This window comes from Sus scrofa, chromosome 6, assembly GCF_000003025.6.
Source record: "Sus scrofa isolate TJ Tabasco breed Duroc chromosome 6, Sscrofa11.1, whole genome shotgun sequence".
In the NCBI taxonomy this organism is placed as follows: domain Eukaryota; kingdom Metazoa; phylum Chordata; class Mammalia; order Artiodactyla; family Suidae; genus Sus; species Sus scrofa.
The window spans coordinates 4,129,786-4,148,353 of NC_010448.4; the positions used below are offsets into that span (position 1 = coordinate 4,129,786).

The 18,568-nt window shown below is 51.4% G+C and overlaps 1 protein-coding gene across 1 annotated transcript in view; it reads left to right on the top strand.

The window, feature by feature from the left end:
• Positions 1 to 16,496, top strand: part of COTL1 (coactosin like F-actin binding protein 1) — a 46,941-nt gene extending 30,445 nt beyond the window's left edge. The window contains exon 4 of the mRNA XM_003361733.4: positions 15,224 to 16,496. Within this exon, the coding sequence (XP_003361781.2) occupies positions 15,224 to 15,334 (111 nt within the window). The 3' untranslated portion in view covers positions 15,335 to 16,496. The remainder of the gene's footprint in view (positions 1 to 15,223) is intronic.

Here is an 18,568-nt window from a genome sequence, read left to right on the forward strand (position 1 = left end):
AACCAGCTTTCAGAGTTTTCCTCTATGGCAGCAGCATGGAACGTGCACAAGAATGCAGGTCCCTGGCCAAAGGTCTCCTGCTGAACTCTGCCATCCTGGCTTATTCCTCTCGTGGGCCAGCCCCGCGTGGCCAGAACAGGGCACACAGGGAAAGGATGTGTGCTGGGCAGCGTCCACTGGGGACAGTCTTTGGATCTTGCAGAGCTTCTGTTTTTGGTTTGTTTTTTTTTTCCACTTTTAAGACTGTAGTAAAATACATCACATAAACCGCTGGCCATCTTAAAGTGTACAGCGCAGTGGCGTTAAGTACTTTCACAGCGCTGGGCAACCAGCCCCATCAGACAAAATTTCCAGAACTTGTTTTTAATCGCCCCTCCCCCAAAGGGAAACCTTGGCCCTCTTAGCAGTCTGCAGAATTCCTCTGCAATCGAGAACTCTTCTTAATTTGGTTAAGTGGGTTAAGAGGGTGATTCGGGTAACTTCATTTGGGAGTTTTGGTTACACTTCATTTGTTCGCGAGCTCAAATGCATTGCAGAAAAAAGGGGCGTTGCAAAAAAGGAATTATTTAAAAAAGGAGAGTCCTAGAAGTTCCCATGTGGGCAGCAGGTCAAGAATCCAGTGTTGCTGCAGCTGTGGCACTGGTTGCAGCTGTGGCCTGGGTTTGATCTCTGGCCCGGGAACTTGCACGTGCCATGGGCGTGGCCCAAAAAAGGGGAGAGTTCCCTGGTGGTCTAATGGTTAGGAATCAGTGCTTTCATTCCTGTGGCCCAGGCTCAGTCCCTGTCAGGAACTAATATCCCACATAAGCTGTTGCAGACTGTAGCCAAAAATAAACAAACAAATAGATAAATAAATAAATACAAATTAAAAGGAGAATCGCCTGGCTCTCTGAACTGGGAAGGGCAGGTTTACCAGCTTTGGGTGTGTCTAGGTCAAGGGCTGAAGCATTATCTTCCTTTCGTCTCTCTTTTCTCTTTCCTCTGGGTTTGGCCTCAGGTGGTCTGTGTGCAGTAGGAGAAATGATGCAGGCCTGGTGGTTCTTTTGGGTCTTGAAACCAAGGGAAGAAAGAGCCCTCCTCCCTCTGTGTCAATCATTCCCTTAAAAGGATCCAACTGGCCCAGCTTAGGTCACATGTACATCCTGTGGGAGAGGGAGGTGGGGCCTCATGATTGGCAGCTCCACATCCAATCCCATTTGTTAAAAGAAAAGGATGCTGGTGGATAGAAGCACCGTGTCCCCGCTGCTGGTGGGGGAATCAGAGATGGTGTCTTGAACTGTAGGTGTCTTGTAATATTTAGTCCATTATCTTTGCATGTTCCTTCTCTGCATTTTAAAAAGTTCAGTGGCGTTCCTGTCGTGGCGCAATGGACACGAACCTGACCAGTATCCATGCGGACGCAGGTTTGATTCCTGGCCTTGATCAGTGGGTTAAGGATCCGGCGTTGCGGTGAGCTGTGGTGTAGGTCGCAGACCCGCCTCGAATCTGATGTGGCTGTGGCTGTGACCGGCAGCTGTAGCTCCGATTGGACCGCTGGCCTGGGAACCTCCATATGCTGCGGGTGTGGCCCTAAAAAGACAAAAAAAAAAAAAAAAAAAAAAGTTAATTACCTGAAACTATTACAAAACATCGCATTTACACGACAGTTGCAAAGACAGCCATTTATGTTACCCAGGGTCGATTTTACTGGCCTAATGATTTCTTCCGACAGTCACTAAAATCCTGCTGGTCCTGGCGTGTCGTTTGTCTCCTCTGCATGATGGGGACTCGGAACAGACATTCTCTCAGGCGTCTCCATATGGACAAATCCGGATTCTGTCTTGGGAACGTGCTCGCACCCCCAGCTGCCTTTTACCACGGTTTCCATGAGAAGCATAAATGGATGGAGTTTTAGTTTACCGTCATTAATAACCCTTTGTTTTTATAATAACAAAAATAGTATACCCACATCCTCATGCTTTGTATGAAACATCAAAAAGGTCTATTAAGATCGAGAAGGAACCGAGAAGGCTGGGTCCTTATGGCACCTGCCTACCTGTGGGCAGGTCTCTCTCCCTTCCCGGGCCTCAGTTTCCCCACTTAGAGAATGGGTTGAATGGGCTGACTTGCTGGGGCACATTCTGGTTTTTTTTTTTTGATCTTTTTTTGCCTTTTCTAGGGCCACTCCTGCAGCATATGGAGGTTCCCAGGCTAGGGATCCAATTGGAGCTGTAGCCACCAGCCTACGCCAGAGCCACAGCAACGCCAGATCGTTAACCCACTGAGCAAGGGCAGGGATCGAACCCACAACCTCATGGTTCCTCAGATTCGTTAACCACTGCGCCATGACAGGAATTCCCACATTCGGTTTTGTTTTAATTTTTATTTATTTATTTTTATGGCCGCACCCATGGCATAGGGAAGTTCCTGGGCCAGGGACTGAATCTGAGCCACAGCTGTGGCAGCCCTGACGCCTTTAACCCACTGCCCTGGCCAGGGATGGAACCTGCATCTCCACAATAACCGGAGCCACGGGGGTTGCGTTCTTAACCCCCTGTGCCACAGCGGGAACTCGTATTCTGTTTTGATATATTGTGAAATTGTTTCATTTTTTTATGGGATACTGTGTGACAGCCTGTTACCTTGAGAGAAACCTTGTTTTACTTTGTCAGAGTGATCTGGGGTGTAGCCTCTTGGGCGTGGCTTCAGATTTCAGGCAGGAGCCCTCCGTCTGACTGTGTTGCAGGTGGCTCAGCCCAGAGTCACAGCCATCAGAGGGGCAGGTAGGTCCTGGCCTCGCCCACCCTGGTCAGGGCTGACTTTAAACAATCCAGATCTGGCCTGGCACCTGCCACATAGGTGCATAATCAGCAAGGGGGGCAGCTGAGACCCAGAGCTGTGACGGGTCCTGGCCCGAGCCCACGGCTGCGAGCAGCGGGCCCGAGGCTGGAGCCCGGAGGAGTTCAACGTCAAGGCTTTGATCCTGGGTCGCTCCGGTCTGTGTTCAGAACCAGGCGGAGATGCTGAGCTGCATCTGCCGCTGGTGGAAAACAGGTCTGGGCCAGCGAGGCCGTGGGCAGCTGAGGGTGCTGGCCACTCAGGCTGGGCGATGGTGACACCCAGACTTGGGCCCCGGAATGTGCTGAGTGGACAGGGTGCAGGGCTGCGTCGTCACGGCCATCGTCCGTGGCCCAGAAATGCCTGGCTGGTGCCGGCAACACAACACCCGTCCCATTGTTCCGGCGCCTCTGCGGGATTACAGGGACAATGCAGTCGCCCTGTTACAGACCTGCCCACGCGGAGCCAGACTGCTTTGATTTAGAGCAGAGCCAGTCCATAAAACATCGTGCTGGCTGTGCAGAATCGCCCCATTCATGGGATCGTGCCATCTCTCTCTCTCTTTTTTTAAAAATTTTTTAACAGTATGTGGATGCTCGTGGAGCCCAGTAACCAGAGGTGGGTCTCAGCTTTCAGCACTGGGATGCTGGAAAGAACAGCATGGCGTGTTTCTTCTAGGACGAAGGGGAGACAGGACGGGTGGGCGTGTCAGTGACTACATGGAGCCATCAGTGTAATGTGTAACCTGATGGCCTCTGACCCGTGTGCTGAAATTCTGGACCCCGCTCCCCCAGGGCCAGTACCAGATGCCCCATCTGTCCTCCGGGAGGCTCATATTCGTGTACCAGTGTGGTAGGAATATTAACAACGAGAGTTTTATTGTGTCCCTACCACATGCCTGCCACTTCCAGGAACCCTCCACATATGAAAATCATGTATTGTGGGAGTTCCCTGGTGGCTCAGTGGGTTAGGGACCCAGCATTGTCTCGGCTGTGGCTCAGGTTCAATCCCTGGCCCGGAACTTTTGCCTGTTGTGGGCGTGGCACAAAACCCCCACGTCTTCCTCCTGGCAAGGCCAATTCTGCCATCATCCTCATTGGACAGATGGGGAGTCTGGGAAGGTGGGGGAGGTTGCTCCAGGTTCCCTGTGCTTGCAGACCAGTCCCAGGGACCCCACTTAGTCACTGCACCCCATGACACGTTTCCCCAAGTCCTCCAGCACCAAGAAAACGGTCCTGAGGCCACATGCCTTTTGGCAGCTCTGCTTTTATAGATGTGCATATAAAAGGCTCGGAGGAGTTCTACAGGAAACAAACCTTTTGTGTTTATTTTTAAATTTGCTGATGTTGCTCTCAATCTTTCTTGATGGTAGAACCTTTTTTTTTTTTTTAAACTGGAAACTGAACATCATTTCACATTGCTTTTTTTTTCTTTTCTTTTTTTTTTAAATGCTGCTGTGGAGTTCCCGTCATGGCTCAGTGGAAACGAATCTGATTAGTATCCATGAGGATGCAGGTTCAATCCCTGGCCTCAATCAGTGGGTTAAGAATCCGGTGTTGCCGTGAGCTGTGGTGTAGGTTGCAGACGTGGCTTGGATCTGGTGTTGCTGTGGCTGTGGCGTAGGCCGGCGGCTATAGCTCCAATTAGACCCCTAGCCTGGGAACCTCCATATGCTGTGGGTGTGGCCCTAAAAAGTACCGCCTCGAAAAAAAATGCTGCTTTGTCAAATGGGAAAGATCATAGGCTTAAGGGGAGTGAGACCCATGCTGATATTCTAGCTCTATCAACTTTTTGCCCTAGGACTTTGTATTTATTTAAGTATTTACTTATTTTCCTTTTTAGAGCCGCACCCGCAGCATATGGAGGTTCCCAGGTGAAGGGTTGAATCAGAGCCACAGGTGCCAGCCTACACCACAACCACAGCCACACAGGATCCAAGCTGCATCTGCAACCTACACCACAGCTAAAGGCAACGCCAGACCCTTAACCCACTGAGCAAGGCCAGGGATCGAACCCACAACCTCACGGTTCCTAGTTGGATTCGTTTCTGCTGTACCATGACGGGAACTCCAGGACTTTATCTTTAGACTCTGTTCTCACTGATGAAAAAGAGAATGTAAATTTTCATAGAACTGTCAGACGGATTAAAGAAAAGCAGAGGATGTGAAAAGGTTTCTCATTTTGGTAACTGATGAACTCCTATTCGTCCTTCAAAACCCTGATTCTTTGATTCTTTCTCCCCTTCTCCTACCAGCCTCAATGAGAATGGCTCCTGCATTTGTGTTTGTAAAAGGCCCCAAATTCAGTGAATTATAATTAAGTGATGCTAGAAAGTAATCCCCAGGCCAGGGAGCATGGCTGCTTTATTTGGTAGTAGTCCTCGTTCCTAGGAGAGTTCTTAAACAGGTGCTAAAAAGTGAAGCAAGGACTCATAGGCTGTAGTCTGTGTCTTGTTCTGTGTGTATTCCTAGAACAGAAGCTCCTCAACGTTCAGTCACTGCTCTTTGGGTTGAATTAAATTGTGGAAGCCATTTGTACTCAGGGAGGGGTCTGGGGCTGGGTTGGAATTTCCAAAGGTTCTGTTTTTGTTTCAGTGGAAAACAGAGGTGCGAGCTGGTTGGGTCAGCCAGGAGGACCCATGCACCCCGCGTAATGACACTTACCGGGCCGCCGCTGCCCCTTGCCAACTGTTAGTTGCGGCTGGGTACCCGGGGACAGCGTAGATGCTTCTTCCCTCGTGAAAGGGCTTCAGGTGTTTGTTTTCATGGAGAGTCTTAAGCTTCTTCCAGCCCCTGGTTCTTGGAAAGGCCCCTTTTCTTCTCAGAACCAGAAAGGGCCTTTTGTGCTGATGCCTTTCACCTGAGCCCGGGCAGGGGCGAGGGGGCTTTGTGTTGTTCGTGTCATCTATTTAGAACACAGAGCATAGAGTTCCCGTTGTGGCTCAGTGGTTAACAAACCTGACTAGGAACCATGAGGTTGCAGGTTCCATCCCCGCCCTCGCTCAGTGAGTTAATGATCTGGCATTGCTGTGAGCTGTGGTGTAGGTCGCAGACACGACTTGGATCCCACGTGGCTGTGGCTGTGGTGTAGGCTGGCAGCTGCAGCTCCCATTCGACCCCTAGCTTGGGAACTTCCACATGCTGCAGGTGCAGCCCTAAAAAGACAACAAACAAACAAACAAAAACACAGACCACCTAGTTCCACATAGAAAGCTCCCAAGCTGCCTGTGGACGGTGGTGCTGGGGTCACGTGTGGAGGGGCAGGTGCGGTGGTGACACCCAGTATACAGATGAGGAAACTGAGGCTGGGATGGAGGCGTCCTCAATCCAAGGTGAGTGTTGAGACAGAGGCCAGATGGGCAGGATCAGAGGCCCCTTTAATGGTGAGGAGGTTGGTCGGGAGCCCAGCAGCTGAGAGGTTAAAAGCTGTCAGGAAAAAGAGGAAGATGCCCAGATCCTGAGCCTGGCCTGTTCATGGAAGCCTCTTTCACAGTTAAATCCTGAATAGCACAACTTCAATCCTGTATCTCATGAGTGCCTGCTATATATGAAGGGTTCAGTGTGGATACTCTTATTTACTCGATTTTTGTTGAAAAGTGGAAGCAGTCTGGTGTTTACTGACAGTGAACATCTGTGAGGATACATGCTGTTATTTTTAAAAAATTCTGTTGAATTCTTTCTTTGGGAGGATGTCCCCAAGGTGGGTATCACTGAGGAGCAAAATATGCTAAGGACACTTTCATCCAGGAGGACATGGAAGTCCCAAACCCAGATTTAATATTGCTTATCAGTTGATCCATAGCAGAGGCTGTTTGAAGGTCTGGGTTAAGAAGGATTCTGAGGTTAAGTCTGGACTCAGTGGGAAAAGTGTCCTGATTGATTTGTGATGTCTGCTGTGGGATTGATTTGTGATGTCTGCTGTGGTTACCAGAGGAGAGAGTAGCATTCCTTTCCCACATTCGTACCACCCCTGATCCAGGTGGAGCCATAGGTGTCTGTGCTCAGGAAAGTGGGTATCAGAATCCAGGCAGTCACACAAATGCTTGAGAAGCCGGTGGCCCTGCAGGGGTCAGGATTCAAGGCATATGGACAGCAGCCCCTATTTGGTTTGGACCCAAACCCACCCTGGGAAGCATAGGATGTCATTTTTCCCGCCGTCCATGTTGGGCGATTACCTGTGTCTGCTTGAAATGCCACCACATGCCTTCTCTTGTCCTTTGTCCTCTGCCTGGTGAAATAGGGTTGTGTCATTTCTGACCTGGTGCGGCGACGCCGGTGCCTGGGTCCTCAAATCTGTCAAACACGTGACTGTACCATTTTGATCTGTTTGCTTTTCCCTTGTCTGTGATGACTCATGCCAGTTACATGAACCTGTGCTTTGGGAGTAAATTACACCTTGCTGGAAGGATTTTTAGAACCTTGCTCTCTGAGGCGCCGTGGAATGGTTGTGGGCGGGAAGGGGTGCAGGGGCCCAGGAGGGCTTGGCAGGTCCCGTGCTGGGCATTGCCATCAGGCCCGTGTTCCCTGGAGGGGCCTTTGCTGCTAGCACAGTGCAGGCTGCTGGGACCAACTGTTTTTCTTCAGCACGCCAAGGTTTTTGGTTTTTAATCACTCTTCGCCCACTTGGGGAAAAGCTCCAATATTGTGGCCAGCCTGTTTCTTGTCCACCCCCAGACCCATCTCACACATGTGGGAGGGGAGAGTCGTCTTCTTCTTCTCATTTTGTCTTTTTTTAATTTAAAATATTTTTCTGCTTTTTAGGGCCGCACCCGTGGCATATGGAGGTTCCCAGGCTAGGGGTCCAATCAGAGCTACAGCTGCCAGCCCACACCACAGCCACAGCAATGTCAGATCCGAGCTGTGTCTGCGACCTACACCACAGCTCACGGCAATGCCAGATCCTTAACCCACTGAGCAAGGCCAGGGATTGAACCCACGACCTCATGGATCCTAGTCAATCTCCCACTGAGCCACGATGAGTACTCTTTTTTTTTTATTCATGGCTGTACTCACAGCATATGGAAGTTCCTGGGCCAGGGATCAAATCCGAGCCGCAGCTGTGACATATGCCATACCTGCGGCAATACCGGATCCTAACCCCACTGTGCTGGACTGGGGATCGAACCCACACTGCCTTAGGGACAATGCCAGATCCTTAACCTGCTGTGCCACAGCAGGAACTCTAGGAGGGAAGATTCTATCCTCCACTGTTTTTGTTTTTTTTGGGGGGGGTTTTTTTGGCAGGAGTTTGGGATAGGCCTGAAGCTAGTACACAGCCTTCCTTTTGAAAGCCACGGTTGCATCCCCAAAGTCGACAGTTCTCTGCCAGTTTTCCCCCATGGCCCCTTGGATTGTGGTGTCGAAGGTGGAACTTTGTCCACATGCTCTGGAGCCATAGGTGCAAATCCATGGATGGCAGGTGGGGAAGGACCAGCAGTGTCTATTGTCCAGCCCTCTTCTCTCACGGAGATGGAAACCAGGGCCTGGAGCCATTGACTGCTTCCTTCAGGGCATTTCAGAGGGACCCCTAAGTAGGAGACTGTGACTTCCCAGGGCCTAGGAGAATGTCTGGCCTATACTAGGTGCTCAGTAAACACACGTTTATTGAACAAGTGAATTGCATTAGCTCTCATTGTCTTTGAATACAACACACGCAGGTCACCTCACCTCCCTGGCCCCCACTTGTAGAAATGTGCATTGCTGGGGTTTTTGCTTCCCAGACCTTCCCTGCCCTACCTTATGTCTTTGCAGACAGAAGCAGTCGACCATGGGCTTCCCTGACAGGCTTTCTCCTCCTCCTCCCACGGTCAGCCCCAAGCCCAGCTTTGGGATGAGCTGGATGGGCCATCTTCTTTCTGCAAGGCGAACCACCTTGGGCACTCCACGGAATTCCCAGAGTTCTCTCGTGGCGCAGCGGGTTAAGGATCCAGCATGGTTGCTCCAGTGCCTGGGGTCACTGCTGGGGGGCAGGTTCGATCCCTGGCCCTGGATCCTCCACATTCTGTGGGTGTGGCTAAAAAAAAAGAAGGAATTCCCCAGACTACCCTTTGTTAAAAAGCAAACAGTCAGGATGGAGAAATGAGTGTGGGGGAGAGAAGAGGAAGTTGCCACTCCCTGTACTTTCAGCCTGAGTGTTTCAGAAAACTTCTTTATAGCTCAGATTCCCCTAACTCTCTTGAGAGCGAAAGTAACCCAGGATTGTGGGGACTATTACCTAATCATTCTTCTTTTAAAAAAAGATTCTTTATGGCTGTACCTGCGGCATATGGAACTTCCTGGGCCAGAGATCCGATCCAAGCCACAATTGCGACCTCTGCTGCAGCTGTGGCAAAGCTGATTCTTAACCCACTGTGTGGGGCCAGGGATCGAACGTTCGTCCCACCGCCCCAGAGACGCCACTGATCCTGTTGCACCACAGCAGGGCCTCCTACCTAATCTTTCTTGAGCGCTGCCTCTGCGCCAGGCGCCCTCATCAGGTCCTCAACCAGCCCTAGGTTGTAGGGCCTCTCATGGTCCCCACTTGCAGATGAGGAGACTGAGGCTCCGGGAGGATACGTTTCCAGGGAGGGTTAGGCTGCTGGAGATGCATGTGGACTCTTGTCCTTCTGTATTTGGCACAAACGACTCCCAGCACGGTTTAGGACAGAAGCCGGGGTTTAGACCCAGGCGGTTGGGAGCCATTTAAAAATGCGATGATTTTAAAGCAAGGATAGGAAAAGACTTAAGTCCTTTTTTTTTTTGGCTGTGCCCAAGGTATGTGGAAGTTCCTGGGCCAGCCGGTGAACCCCCGCCACAGCTGTAACCAGAGCCACAACTGTGACAACACCAGATCCTCAACCCATGGAGCCACAAGGGAACTCCGAAATACTTGCGTACTTTTAAAATCAGCCCTGCACATAGATTCTAGACGGTGTTCAGAGCCCCAGTTCCTAAGCCCAGTCCTTCTCTAGAACTGCCCTCCTTGGAAGCAGGCTGCCCTTCATCGTGTATCTTTGAGGCATGAACTTAAATGCACTCGAGGAAACTTAGAGGGACAGGATGGCTCTTGACCTTGATTGTGTGTGTTTCCAGACCGTCTTGGAGACCTCTTTGGCATGATGGGGCCTCTTTGCGAAGTCCTGGCCTGGCAGAAAAGGGAGAGCCCCTGTCTGGAGGCTGTCAGCCAGGGACGCTGAGTTCCCACACCGAGAAGATCTTTTTAGAACCACAGGTGGTGCCACCAGATGGGCATCTTTTGCTTTGGGCTTTCGTATGTGGCTCTGGCAGCCTTGAGGGTATGGCTGGATCCCGGTGCAGGAGGGACGTGCCATCTGGAGCATCCCGCCACGCAGGAGGCAGAGGCACCTGCCCCTCCCCTCCCCCAGCCCTGCGCTGAGGCTGCTGTGTGCCCTGGGATCACTTGCTTCCCCTCTCTGTGTCTCTTACTTCTTCTCTCTCAAACAGGGGCAGGGAGTGAATGTCAGGGTTTCAGCGGCTCTTTCAGCTCCATACCCACCCCCAGCCTTTTTTATTAACCAAAGTATAATTTGCATAGCAGAAAAGACACTTAGATGTACAGTGTGATACATTTCTGAGTTTTATTTAACTTCCTAAATTTGCTGATTTTTTTGGCCATGCCTGTGACATGTAGAAGTTCCAGGGCCAGGGATCGAACCCACGGCACAGTAGTGGCCCAAGCTGCTGCAGTGACAGCCACCGGATCCTTAACCAGCACCATAAGGGAATTCCAAATTTCGAAAATTTGAACTTTTGCATACACCCATAAAACTCACCTCCCAGATCAAGACACGGAATAGTCCCAGCCCCCTTTCTCCCACCCGAAGGCCCCCTCCCCTCCTCAGATGGGCTGATTTATGATGAATTGTCCTTGACGGAGCAGGTTATTCTTTCAGACTCTTTCTCGTTCCATCCAGATCTAGGCGGCCACCGGCCACGTGGCTGCAGAGCACGTGAAGTCTGGCTTGTCACACTGCTGCGCGCTGTGCTTACGAGCAAAATAACACATGGGCTCGTGGGAAACACAGGATGTGGAGATTCCACCAGCGGCTTTGCAGACTGATTGCCTCTTAAAATGATGAGACTATGGATGGAGTTAGATGAAATACTCTTGCAGTGAATGTCGCCTGTTTCTTTGCCACATCTTCCAATGTCGCTCCTTGAAAATATAAAGTTCCCTGTGTGTTAGCATCGCTCTTGGCCCTAATGATCTCCTTGGGGGTAGGGACGTGCCCCCTGCACCTTGTAGCCTTTTTGTCACCTGCCTCTGCCCCCGGAGGTGTTTGGCGGTGCCTGGAGGTGCCAGGGACAGTGGCTGGGAGCACGGAGGTGTGAGTGTGGCGGGGAGGGAGGTGGTGCTGCTTTGGGCTGATATGTTCTGTGTGGTTTTCAGCGCTGACTAGTCCTTGCAGGTGTCTCGGGGCCTGGGTGTTGAGCCCACGTCGCGGTCTGGCTGTCCACAGCACCCTTTGGGCTCTTTTTCTGCCTCTCTTTGAAGAGTCACATTTCAGCCCCCTCCCCAGAGGGGCTGGTGTCTCCCTGCCGTGTCAAAAGCCCGCTCTGTGAGGACCATGGAAGATGCAGAGGTGTAGACGTGTGCAGTTGTTGGGTTTAGGTTGACGCGGACTTTTGGGGGAGTCTTTGCCGAGTCCACACCCTGAGGGGTAGCACTGGCTTACCTTTGAAGCCTCTGGCCACCCCACCCCCTGCCCTTCCAGCCCCCAGCCTCCCGGGGTGGGGGGAGCCCTCTAGACCAGGCCTGCTCGGATCACTTGCATGTGGCTGGCTGCCTCCTGCCTGCCCTCTGGAGGGTGGGGTTGCTCCCACCGTAGGAGTGGGTGGGGTTGCTTTCCTCTCTCTCTCTCTCTATTTTTTAGAGTTTTATTAAGTAGAGGTGGCTGACATTGTTATGATCATGTCTGCTGTACAATGAACTGCTTCAGTTATACGTGTACACACGTCCTTTGTTTTTCAGATCCTTTGCCTCTGTAGATTATCACACAACACCGGATAGAGGTTGCTTTTCTCCATAATTTTGTTTCATAGGATCATTTTTTGGCACATCTTTCGGTTTTCAACCTGTCTCCATGTACAGCCTTTAGGGCTCCTTCACTCTGTAGCAGGAGACAGAGCTTTTTGTAAAGGTAATTTTGTTCGTTTATATTTATTGTTATGTTACTTTTAACTGGGTTCTGCTACCCCGGTTTGCGCCTATCGGCTTTGATTTCGATTTTCCACATGCGTGTGGTTTCAAGGTGGAGTGTGCACAGCTCCCCACGTACTTCCATAGTGGCTTTCATAGACCTGATCAAACTTCTTAATCTGAATTATCCAGTGGCCAACAGCCCCAAGCCTGCATGTCCTGGCTTCTCTTGATTGCCATATACAGCCGCCCCAGGGCAGGGGACTTTGGACTTCCTTCTATGGGCATCTTGAGCTGCAGGCCTCCTCCTTCTGCTCTGTTCTCTGCCCCTCCCATGGCCACGGGGCTCAGGTTGAGAAACATGTGGCTTCCGGGTTCCCCTTTTCTGACGCTGCCCTCCCAGCAGAACCCTGCCCTGTGTTCACTTGCGGCTGATGACTTAAGAGACCCTGAGCAGCCCAGCACGGCCGACTGGGAGTAGAATGGGTTGAAAGACTGTTGAGTCATCTGGCCAGACCCAGCCTGTGTGTCTTATCTTTAAAAAAGAAAAAAAGGAAAAGCTAACAGACTGAGGGAGGCTGGAGAACATGCGTGAGGCTGCACCTGGCACCTATTAGTTGCTTGATAAATATCAGCCCTCCCACTTCCTCTTTCCTCTTAGGAAGGAGGAGGCTTGGCCTGCTGAACATTTACCTTAGGACGACGAAACCTGACCTTAGCAGCTCTCTTGGTTTAGTCTTTCTCTCTATTTTTTTTTTAATTGAGGCAAAATTCATATAACATAAAATTGACCACCGTTTAAAAACATAAAATTCAGTGGCATTTAGTACATTGACAGCCACCCTCTCTATTCAGTTCCAAAACATGTCCATCACCCCCAGAGGACACGGTGACACTGCTAGGAAGGCCAGTTTTAGAGTCAGCTGAACCTACTAGCTGTGTGACTCTAGGCAAGTGTCATCGTCTTTAGGCTTTGTTTTCTCATCTTTATTTTATTTTTTTGTCTTTTAGGGCTGCACCCGCGGCATATGGAGGTTCCCAGGCTAGGGGTCTACTCAGAGTTACAACTGCCGGCCTACACCACAGTCACAGCCACGTGGGATCCAAGCCACATCCTCAACCTACACCACAGCTCACGGCAACACCAGATCCTTAACCCATGGAGCAAGACCAGGGATCAAACCCACAACCTCACGGTTCTTAGTTGGATTCGTTTCCGCTGCGCCACAGTGGGAACTCCTGTTTTCTCATCTTTAAAATGGAAATAATAATAATCATTTTACAGGATTGAAAAAAAAAACAGTTTTATTGAGGTATAGTTTATACGCCATAAAATCAAACTCACCCTAAGTCTCTTCCTGTCTCCAGCTTCTAGAAACCTTGGGTCTACTTTCTGTCTCTGGATTTGCCTTTTCTGGACATTTCACATAGATGGAGTCATACAGTATGTGGCCTTTCTTTCTTTCGTTCATACGGTATGTGGCTCACAGCAGCTTGATGTGGGATCTCAGCTCCTATATCAGGGACTGATCCTGGCCTGCAAAGGTGAAAGCCCCGAATCCTAACCACTAGACCACCAGGGAACTCCCAATGTGTGATCTTTCATGTCTGACTTCTTTCACTGAGCATAAGGGTTTTGAGGTTCATCCCTGCCATAGCGTGTGCCATTCTTTTTTCTGACTGAATAGTATTCCATTGTGTGGATAGGCCATACATTCATTTACCCATTCATGTGTTGATGGGCATTTGGGTTGTTTGCATTTTTTGGCTGTTAATGACTAATGTTGCCATGAATATTTGTGTTTGGAGGTGTTTGTGTGGGTGGATGCTTTCATTTCTCTGGGGTAGATTTCTAGAAGTAGAACTGCTGAGTCGTAGTCAAAGGTTTTGGGAATTAAGTTCGCTAATGTGTGGCCGTGTCTGGTACACATTAGGTGCTCAATAAATGGTGGTAATTGTTTACTTTGTTTTCATGTGGACTTTTTTTATGTGGATGATTTTCCGACTTTCAGACTTTGGTCATTTTCTCTGTATTCTTACCTGTCTGCATCCTGAAATTTTCCTTGCTTAATGGAACTCTTTTTTTGTGTTTTTGTCTTTTCTAGGGCTGCACCCACAGCATATGGAGGTTCCCAGGCTAGGGGTCTCCTTGGAGCTGCAGCTGCCACCCTGTGCCAGAGCCACAGTAACGCAGGATCAGAGCTGCGTCCACAACCTACCCCGCAGCTCATGGCAACACCGGATCCTTAACCCACTGAGCAAGGTCAGAGATCAAACCCGCAACCTCATGGTTCCTAGTTGGATTTGCTAACCACTTAGTCATGACAGGATCTCTTATGATGCATATATTAAAATAACTGTCGACTGTTCATGGCTCAGTGTTATCTGATAAGCCATTATCACCTGCTTCACTCTTTATGCCACTAGCACTCCGGGAGAGCTTCATGTGTGCCAGGCTGGTGGGGTATTAGGGTTGAACACACGTGCACCCTGAGAGGGCACAGTGACTTCATCCATTTGCTCATCCCTGCAGTCCGATCACATGACATGGTGTTTGTTGAATGAATGCAGGCAAAGCCTCTGCCTTCAAGTCACTGACTGGCTGGCGAGCTTAGGATATACTTTAGTGTGTTCAGTGACCACAGAGGCCCTGAATCACCAGGACCAGGGGTGCCTGAAGTGACCTTGTGCCAGCTGATGACAGCCAGCGATGTCTCTTCCCAGCTCCTCGTGCAGCTCCCTTGTCCATAGCTTGTAATCGGCCATCATGGGAACATTTATACTATGGAAACGGGTAAAACTACAAACCATCTCCCCTCCCCCCAGCCTCCGCCAGCCCGCTTTTCTGCAAAGCCTGGTGTTACTTTCACCAGCACACCAGCCTGCCTTTCCAGCTTCGTCTCTCATTATTCTCCTGACAAGATAGGTTTTCACAGATGAGGAAACTGAGGCATAGACATTGGCAAGAACTTATCCAAGGTCACACAGCTGGAAACCGACAGAGTCGGAGTCCAAACCCAGTCCTGACCTTGGCCTGTTTCCACGGTCTTGGGACTGCATAATGTCTGGACTTTACCCATCTTCTGATCTCTAGTCATGTTTTTTGTTTTTTTTCCCTCCCTGCCAAACTATTCTGCCACCAGATTGTCATTTTGATCGTTTCTTAGTATTTTCGGTGCCAAGACTTCCTGGTGTGTTGCCTGAGCAACACTGAGTTCCCGTCTCCTCCTTTTTAACCGGAACTCTGTGTTTCATTTTGTTCTTGCAGAATTTCGCCAAAGAGTTTGTGATCAGTGATCGGAAGGAGCTGGAGGAAGATTTTATCAAGAGCGAGCTCAAGAAGGCCGGGGGTGCCAATTATGATGCCCAGACGGAGTAACCCCCGCACCCCGCGCCTTGCCAAAGTCATCTGCCTGCTCCCCGGGGGAGGGGACCGCGGCCTCAGCTACCAGCCCATCAGCCCACCAGGGAGAGGAGACGCGATGAGAGGCAACGCCCGCCACCCCGTCCGCAACCCAGCTCCCCTCCCCGCTTCCCCTTGTGCACCTGCTGTGTCCCGTCCCATGAAGCTCATGGAACATCTTTCTTTGCTTTTTTTTCTTTTCTCCCCCTGACCCCTTTCTTGTTCTAAACAAAAATCATTTGGATGCCAAGGTCACGCACATCACCAGATCGGAGGTGCCTCCCGCGGTGACCCTCTCCTGGCATTTCTTAACGCACAGGCAGCCTGCCCGGCCTGACCCATCAACCTCGCGTCGCTTCTGGTGCCTGGGCCAGTGTCGCTCTCTTGTTTTCTTTTTTTTGGCGCCCGCCTGCTTCCCACGGAGGAGGCAGCCACGTGGGGAGCCCGTCCTCATCGTGCCCTTGTCGCGCCCCGCTGGCCAGGCTCACATCTCCAGGAGTCCCTCCGGAGGCCCCCCCACCCCCCACCTCCATTCCAAGTTGCCTAAGCTCCATGTCCATCAGAGACGGTGCTCGGTGGAGAGATGGGCAGCCCTGACTCAGACCGAAGGAGGAGAGAGGAAAATCTGCCACCCGTCAGAAGCGGCCCGTTCCCCAGCCTTGGGATGGCGCTCTCGGGATGGCGGGGGGTGGGGGCAGAGGTCTGAGTCCAGATTCGACGGGAGGTGCTCAGGGCTCACATCCTCGGGCTCCCCAAGTGACGAGGACATTAGGGGTGCAGAATGGGCATTTAGGTCAAAGCGGTCCTCTGCACGACAGCACAGACAGCAGGGGACAGAGGCTCCCTGCTCCGTCACGGTCACCACAGCTGTGTGTGCAGCCCCCCCCCACTGGGGGGGGAACCAGAAAGTCTATGGTTTTAATCCTCGGTGGCACCTCACACAAAAAGGATGTTTTTTTTTTTTCAAAGAAAGATGAGGTTGGCTTGGTTCTTCATGCCCATGTTAGGTAGGGCTCTTTTTCTCTTTTCCTTGCTCGTTTCGTCGGGGGACGTCTGTGCTGTGCTGGGGTGGTGAAGGCATCTGCACTCAAAACGGTTTACAGAAATAAATTTTTGTTTTGTTTTGTTTTTCAAAAAACAAGGCTGTCCGATTTGTCTTAGAAAGCATCTCGCCTTACTGGAAAAAACCAAGGCGGTTTTCCTATTCATGTTTAATTGGCATTTTCAGAGCTCTGGGGGGCTGGGCGTATTCACATTCAGGGGCTTGTTTCATTTTTAGCAACAACCGAAAGACACAGGGGCTGTTTGTATCCTTGGCTTATGGAAACGGAGGCTCCGGGAAACCCAGTGATTCACCTGAGGCCACCCAGCTAGAAGGTGGCAGAGCTGGGATCCGAACTCGGGGTCCCCCGGTGGCCCTGGCACTGGAGCTCGTGAGGGAGATGGAGAGGCCCTCGACTGGAGGCAGGGAGGAGACAGCAGGCATGTGATGGGGGTCAGAACCCTCCGCCCCGAGTGTTCGGGGGGAACTGGGAGGAATCGTCCCGAGCTGGGCTGTGACATCCTTTCTGAGGTTGTCCTAGAGCTTGAAAATGGGATTTCCAGCACGCCAGCCCCAGTGGGAATGCAGAATCAGGCCGGAGGAGTTTCAGGGGCACAGCCAGGTTTGGAGAAGCTGCGAGGGGGTGGGGAGGGTTCGGGGAGAGGACAGAAACCCGAATTGGGGGACAAAGGAATCCTGTAGGGCGTGGGCAAGGCCAAGGTCACCCACTGTCGGCCACGCCCCTCTGCTCATAGCTGTGTGGCTCTGGGCAAGTTACTTAACTTCTCTGGGCTCCCGTGGAATCAGTGGCAATAACTGCCTACTGTGACAGGTTGGAAGGCTTGAGGCGCAGCAAGGATTATGTGGGTGCCCAACAGGGCTCAGTCCTCATCTCATCAGGCCTGTCACTAGGTCTTGGGGACTCTGGGTGCCCCAGTTTTTTTCCTGTGCCTAGACCAGAGGGAGCCAAACTGGGTCTCTGCCTTCCTGGCCTTTGGGCTTTTTGCTTTCAGAGAACTTGGGACAATTAGAGATGTAGATAAGTCCCCTTGGGAAGAAAAGCCAGATTCTCTGGGAAAAAAATTACAAAGGGCCTGGGCCTGGTAAGGGCCATCCAGGAGGGCTTCCCTGAGGAGGTGACAGAGAAACAGGCAAAGGGCTGGAGGGACAAGCCGACCAGGGACAAAGTCTGTGGGCAGGTTTGCGGAGGGTGGCGCTGGGTTTGTGTGTCAAGGAGCATTTTTTTTTTTAATTTTAAAAATAAAGTATAGTTGATTTACAGTATTGTGTCAATTTCTGTTGGACAGTGAGGTGACCCAGTGCCACATAAATACGTACATTCCCTTTCTTGGATTGTCTTCCATCGTGTTGTATCCAAAGGGACTGGATGTAGTTCCGAGTGCTGTGCAGCCAGACCTCACTGCTTATCATTCTAAATGTTACAGTTTGCATGACTAACCCCAAGCGCCCTGTCCATCCGGCTCCCTCCCTTCTCCCCCCTTGGCGGCCACAAGTCTCAAGGAGCTTGGTTTTAATCGAAAGCTGCAGCTCAGGCCTTTGCTGGGATTTCTGAAAGCGCCTGATGGGATCTTGAGGTCTTCAAGGGCAGAAAGTCCTTGCCTTTATCTCTTTATCCCCGGGAGCTAGCATCTAGCACGTGTCTGGTCGTGTTGCCTGGAGCTGCCTCCACCTGCTCCTGTCCCTGCCCAAGGCCTGGATGCCTGTCTGGCCTCCCTCAGGGGCTGGCAGGGGCTGGGGGCTCTGGAGACGGGCATCTCCTTGCTCACAAGTGGTCTTTCAGCAGCTGGTCGAGCCCACCCCCAAACGATGGTGTGAAACGGCCACCATGTTGATTTTGGGGGACAGGGATCTAGGAAATGCTGGGGGAGCTGATTCTTACAGGCAGGAGCTCTGCGTTGGTCAGATCGCCTGGGCTGGATGCCCAAGCCCACTGGGCCCGCAGCTGATGGGCTGTGGATCGACAGGGTCAAGGCCAGGACCTCCCTATGCGACAGCCGGCTTCCCCAGGGTGAGCATCCCAGAGGACGAAAGTGAGGCTACCTGGCCTTCGCTGACCCAGCCTCTGGAGTTACAGAGCAGCATTTCTGCTGGGGGGCGGGGGGGTGGGGATTGATCATGAGTCCCCACACTCGAGGGGAGGGGACATT